This window comes from Pterocles gutturalis, unplaced genomic scaffold, assembly GCF_000699245.1.
Source record: "Pterocles gutturalis isolate BGI_N339 unplaced genomic scaffold, ASM69924v1 scaffold9400, whole genome shotgun sequence".
Classification (NCBI taxonomy): Eukaryota; Metazoa; Chordata; class Aves; order Pterocliformes; family Pteroclidae; genus Pterocles; species Pterocles gutturalis.
In genome coordinates, this window is record NW_010145822.1 from 1 (window position 1) to 6,210 (window position 6,210).

General features: G+C 57.2%; 1 protein-coding gene across 1 annotated transcript; it reads left to right on the forward strand.

The window, feature by feature from the left end:
* Positions 1-596: 596 nt before the first annotated feature.
* LOC104470543 (mitochondrial chaperone BCS1) lies at positions 597-4,376 on the forward strand. The gene is made up of 7 exons (XM_010085505.1): positions 597-978; positions 1,253-1,392; positions 1,508-1,702; positions 2,104-2,167; positions 2,527-2,696; positions 3,078-3,195; positions 3,891-4,376. Exons 1-7 carry the CDS (start codon positions 659-661, stop codon positions 4,141-4,143), a joined length of 1,260 nt encoding a protein of 419 aa, XP_010083807.1. The 5' UTR covers positions 597-658; the 3' UTR covers positions 4,144-4,376.
* Positions 4,377-6,210: the final 1,834 nt, after the last annotated feature.

Consider the following 6,210-nt stretch of genomic DNA (forward strand, 5'->3'; position numbering starts at 1 on the left):
CCTGCTCTGGGGGGAGGAGGATCACACTTGAGGGAGTAGGGCAGGTCTGTCTGTCTGTGTGTGGGGGGAGGCCCCCCTCATCCCCTGTATGTGACAGGCCTCTGCTGAGGGAGCTGGAGAAAATTCCAGCCCCCTAAGCATGCGGCTTCATCCAGACGTACAGATGCTGCTTCTACCACAGTCGTGCTCCCATTGCCAGCAGCAAAGAACTGGCTCTTGGCTGAGCCTGGGGATGTGCTTCATCTTTTTCAAACAAGAAACCTTAAATAATTTCAGTGGTCAGTGATTTCTAGCTGATAAAATAATAAAATTGTGTAAAACTCTGGGCTTGTTGTCGTGGCTGAAGAAGTGGCAGATGCTTCTTTGCTGGCCTGAGAGCCTCCAGCTTTTGCTTCCATCCTGCCTGTCTCACCCAGAGGCTGCAGAGAGGAGAGAGGGGGCTCCTGTGGCTAGCAGCTGTTTGAACCCCCAGTAATAAGATAAGCATGGATGGGGGGGATGCAAATGTGCCAGGCTGTCTTTTGCCTTGAGAGCTGGCCACGGTAAAGGCCAGGCAACTGCGGGCAATTCGTTGCCATTCAGCCCTTCTCTTTCTATGCAGGTTTGTTTCCAGAGTGCAGAGATGATGCTGTGGAAAGGAGCCGCTTAACCTCCCACAATGCCCTTTTCTGACTTTGTCTTAGCACTGAAGGACAACCCGTACTTTGGGGCTGGGTTTGGCCTCGTTGGGGTGGGCACAGCCCTGGCGTTAGCCCGGAAAGGGGCCCAGTTTGGACTGGTGGCTTTCAGGCGCTATTATATGATCACCTTGGAGGTGCCCAGCAAGGATAAGAGCTACCACTGGCTGCTGAACTGGATCTCCCACCATGCCAAGCACACACAGCACCTCAGCGTCGAGACATCATACCTGCAGCATGAAAGTGGGCGCGTCAGCACCAAGTTTGACTTTGTCCCCAGCCCTGGGAACCATTTCATCTGGTAAGGGAGGGCAGGGAAAAGCAGTCTGGGCACTGACCTTCATTTTGGCAAGGGAACTCCAAACTGGGGGGCCCGTGGAGGCAGCAAGAGGATCTTGTCTCCTCCTTGGGTCTCAATTAGGGCAGGATATTGAGAGTAGTGAGAAGAGTCTGTATTTGCTGGTGCGAGGTGATTTCTTTACCCGAGATGAGCATTCCCCTTGATGCACGACCCAGACTGTGCTCAGCTGAGTGGTGCTGGACCATTGTCCCCCAGTCCCGTTTTCCCACCCCAGGTATCACAGGAAGTGGATTCGCATCGAGCGCAACCGGGAGAAGCAGATGATTGACCTGCACACAGGGACCCCCTGGGAGTCCGTCACCTTCACTGCGCTGGGCACCAACCGGGACATCTTCTTCAATATCCTTCGGGAGGGTCTGTAGGGGAGCTGCATGGGGTCCTGCTGGGAACAGCCTTCTCCCTGGAGATGCCCAGGGCTTCACGGGAGATCCTTTTCCCTGCCAGCTGTCCCCTCTGCCTCTCTCTGCAGCCCGGGAGCTGGCGCTGCAGCAGCAAGAAGGGAGGACAATCATGTACACAGCCATGGGAGCAGAGTGGCGGCAGTTTGGCTTCCCCCGCCGCCGCCGGCCTCTCAGTTCCGTGGTGCTGGAGGAAGGTGTGTCAGAGAGGCTGGTCCAGGATGTGAAAGAGTTCATTGACAACCCCAAGTGGTACAGCGAGAGAGGCAAGACTCTGGAATAGCGTCCTCTGTACCATGCCCAGTGCGGCAACTTACTCCCTGCAGCCACGGAGGGGGGGGGTGGGCTGCTTTGGGCACATCCCCCAAACAAGCAAGCCCAGGTGCTGAGGTCAGGCCTGGGTTTGCAAAAGGGACAGACTCCCCTTGGTTCAGTCCAATCCTGGAAACCACAATAAGCCACGGAGTTCATGGTTCCCGCGGTGCTGCTGTGGGGTGGGCCAGGGTGCCCGTGGTCCCCTTTGGGGCTGGCTGCACAGAGATTTTTCCCTGCTGCTGCCTTCCCTTGGTGTATCCTCTATGTGTGCCGAGCACAGCCCCCCAGCTCTGGGGGAGAGAGCTCAGAGCAAGCCTGCTGGTTCCTAAAAGGACACTTTCTTTCTTCCTAGGGATCCCCTACCGAAGAGGCTACCTGCTATATGGTCCTCCTGGCTGTGGGAAAAGCAGCTTCATGTGAGTATTGCCAGCTGGCTAACAGCAGTTTTCTTGCACCCTGCCTACTCTGGGATGCAGCAGTCTGGTGAGAGGGTGTGGTGGGTTTGGGTTTGAAATGCAGGAGTGGGCTGTGCCTCCTGCATGGTGCCTGTGTAAGTGTTTGCATTGTTGGCACCATTGCAGGTCAGGGTGATGAGCCCTCTGTGCCCTTGCTCTGCTCAGTGGGCTGAGCAGGGGCTCCCACCTGCCCCCCATATCTGATCCCTGGGGGAGGATGTCTCTGCCCTCTCCCCTGCTGCTGGGCAGGGAGATCCTATCCTTCCTCTTCTCTGGGCTTTCTCGCTATGATTCACCCCTGTGGTTTGTGTCCTTCCCAGCACAGCCCTGGCCGGGGAGCTGCAGTATAGTATCTGCCTGCTGAGCCTCAGTGACCGCAGCCTCTCCGATGACCGGCTCAATCACCTCTTGAGTGTGGCACCGCAGCAGAGCATCATCCTGCTGGAGGATGTGGATGCTGCATTTGTCAGCCGGGACCTCGCTGCTGAGAGTGAGCAGTGCCCCTGTTCCTGGGCCAGCAGTGGGAGGGAGGTTTGCCAGGGGTGCTGGGGAAAGGTTTGGACTCCAGGCTGCTCTGCTGCACCAGCAGAGACCAGGAGTGGGCAGCTCCTGGCTTCAGAGCCAAAGCTGGACCTTGCCCAGCAATTTTCAGCATGAGGGATGGAGTGGCTTTCCCGCAGATTATTTTAGGTTCCCAGGGCTGTGGATGGGCAGGGGAGGTGATGTGCTGTCAGCCAGGGAGAGGCAGAGGATCAGTCTCTGGGGAAGGAGCGGTGAGCTTGGCTTAAGCCTCAGGCAATAGGGAGGTGGCCTGCAAGACTGTACTGGGTGAGTGGCCAACAGATATGATCTTGGACATTTCTCTCCCCAGACCCGGCCATGTACCAAGGCATGGGGCGCCTGACCTTCAGTGGCCTCCTCAACGCGCTGGATGGTGTGGCCTCCACGGAGGCCAGGATTGTCTTCATGACCACCAACTACGTGGACAGGTTAGAGCTGCCCTCTGGGAGGGAACAAGGAGGGTAGCACAGAAAACCTTGCTCCCTTTTGATGACCTATATTGAGGGCTATTTGCATCCTCCAGTGTGAGAACTGAGGGTTCAGGTTTCCCGAATCCTTCCTTGGGATGCAAATCCCTGGATTGCTAATTGGGATCCCCTTTGCTGGAGCCTCAGATGCTTCCCTGCTGTTCAGACCATGGTTGGGCCCTTCAGAAGGGGTACTGGCTTCCTGCCCATGGGGATCTGCAGATTTTGGGGTTGTGGCCGTGCTGTGAGTTAAACGCTGGCCCCACGTGCAGCCCGTTGGGTTGACAGGATGCAGCCTGGGCTCACGGCACCCAACCAGACACTGCCCTGTGGCAGGCTTGGCTCACTCCAGACCCAGCTGGCCTAGGGGGTTGTTCAGAGGCTGTTCATGGGACACAGATGGGCAGAGCTGTTTCCCAGGACCCACTTGTCCTCCTCCAGAGCCAGCCCTTCCCCAGCTCTCTTGCTCCTTTTTGGTTGATTTCCCTCCTCAACTCCCAGGGACAAACCTCTTCCCCACGTTTACATCCCACAGTGCAGAGGACCTTGCAGATAGGATGCTGTCTCTGCTTGCATGGAAAGGGGGGGCTTCCTGCAGGCCCCACCCTGCAGGGAAACTTTGATCAGGTTTTCAAGGCACCCGTGTGTCTCGACAGGCTGGACCCAGCCCTGGTGCGTCCTGGCCGTGTGGATCTCAAGCAGTACGTGGGCCATTGCTCCCACTGGCAGCTTGCCTGCATGTTCCAGCGCTTCTACCCTGAGCAGCCTGCAGCTGCAGCTGAGCGGTTTGCAGAGCAGGCGCTGGCAGTCTCCAAGCAGATCAGCGCTGCCCAGGTCCAGGGCCACTTCATGCTCTACAAGACGGACCCCCAGGGAGCCATTTCAAACATACGCTCCATCCTGCTGTGACCAGGGACCTGCTTTGCCCCACCGCACCAAGAGGACTGGGACAAGGACTTGACCATCCTGGGGATGCTGTGGAGCTGCCCAGACACGCAGGCCAGGTCTCTGCTCACCTCTCCTCGACAAGGTCTTGGCTTTTTATTAAAACATACAGAGTCAGAGCTGCCAGCCCTGCAGGAGGGAGCGGGGATCGGCTCTTGCTGCTCCCCAGACTTGGGTGCTGCTGTACCGGCCCCGCTTGCCAGTGCATGCGTCCTGCTGGGATTGCCGTAAGGTGCCAAGGCATGTGAACCCCCTTCCTTGCGGGGCAGCCTGGGTGTGCCCCAGACGGGCATTTCCCTGGGCCAGGACATTGGGGTGCTGCACTACTAAAGAGCTGCTGAACTCTGAAGGGAGAATGGTCATCACTGGTTTGTGAATATCCTCTGTGAAGTGCACAAAATGTCTCTTGGCTCCCCAGTCCCTTTGCCTGTTAGTTGCCCCACCCCAGCTGCTGGGCCAGAGCCCACCCGACCAAGGCCTGGCCCAGCCAGTACTGCAAATCCAGAGTGTTTCAGAAAAAAGCAGCCCCCAAGAGACAGCTCGTTGTCCCTTGGGCTGCAGGCTGGTGCCACAGCTCCTGCCCTGCTGGGCTGTGACAGCCAGTAGCAGGTCTGCTTGGACATCATTGCTGGGCAGGTATGACTGTCCCTCCTGCCAGAGGAGGAGACGTGGGGCCCTGGAGCTACTGCAGGCCTGCATGTAGGGGCAGAGGAGAGGCTTTGGCTGGTTACAGAGTCTCTTCCCATGAGCTCGATGTTAACCCCAACATGAATTTCTGCAGCCAGGCCAGGCCCGTGTGAGGTATAGTAATGCCTCTTGGAGGTGACTACTCTCTTTCCAGCAGGAGAGGCCCTGTGTGGCTGAAGGAGGGATTTGGCCTGCTGTTGGCGGTCTTGCAGCCTTTTCCATGTCACTGTCCTTCCTTCCTGCCAGGAACAAAACTCATGGATGGGCTGGTAGAGCTACAGGTGCCTGAAATGCAATCGAGAAGCAGGCAGGATCACCGTCACAGAGCCAGAGGTCAGGGTGTGCACACTGACTTTCAGAATCAGCCAGACAGAGCCTCTCCCCTCCCCAGTCTTTTTTTCAGAGTCCTGAAACCAGATTCCCCAGAGCCAGCCCCAGGTTCATGTCCTCATTTCAGGGTTGCATCACTTCGGCGGGGCTGGGGGAGCTGGTTCCAGGACAAACTGAAACCATTAGTTCAGTGCTTAGCCCTCCTCTTGGCTTTCCCCTGTAGGGTACAAGGGCGAAGCTGAGAGTGCGTGGGGATGCAAAGAAGGCCAGTGATACCACCCGTCTGAATTTCAGCACAGACTTGTGCAAACATTTCTGCAAGTGAAGGGCTGATCCTGTGGCCGCAGGGTGGGGGTGTCTCTAGTGTCTCAGGGTGGCTCCCAGAGCAGGGGTCTGCTGTTGGCACCTCGAACCCCGTGCTCAGCCATCCCACAGAGGCTGACTGCTCAGATCCAGCCTCTTCCCTCACAGCTGGGAGCCAAAACTGGCCAGGGAGTGGCTTGCGAACAGCCCACAGCAGTTCAGGAGGATGGGGGAGTGGTGAGGGAGAGCCAGAGGGGCCCAAAGCCATCATAAGAGAGCACAGACATCTGTCACTCTGCTTGCTTTTGCTTTTAATAGTGTTAATGCTACAGATGCCACCGGGGCCCTGTCGCCCGGCCTGAGTGCTTTTGCCAGTTAAGCCTCACAACAGCCCTGTGAGGTAGGTGGGTGACACAGGCGGACACTGAGAGGAGCCCCAGGGCAGGTGCAGGCTCTGTTCTTCCCTTCCAACCCAGAGGTTTGTTTTGTTTAGCCCAAATTCATTTCCACACGCTGCTGGAAAATGTCCTCTCCCCCCGGCTGACAGCAGGGAGTCAGAAAGGTGAGGGCCTTACCTAAATCCCTACTCCCAGGAAAATTCCCTCCCCTCTAACACGCCTGGCATTTGATTGAAGTTAGCCAAGTCCTTGCTCTCTCCAATTTCCATGGCCAAATTCCCATGCTCCAAACACTGGGCACAGCAGCAGCTTT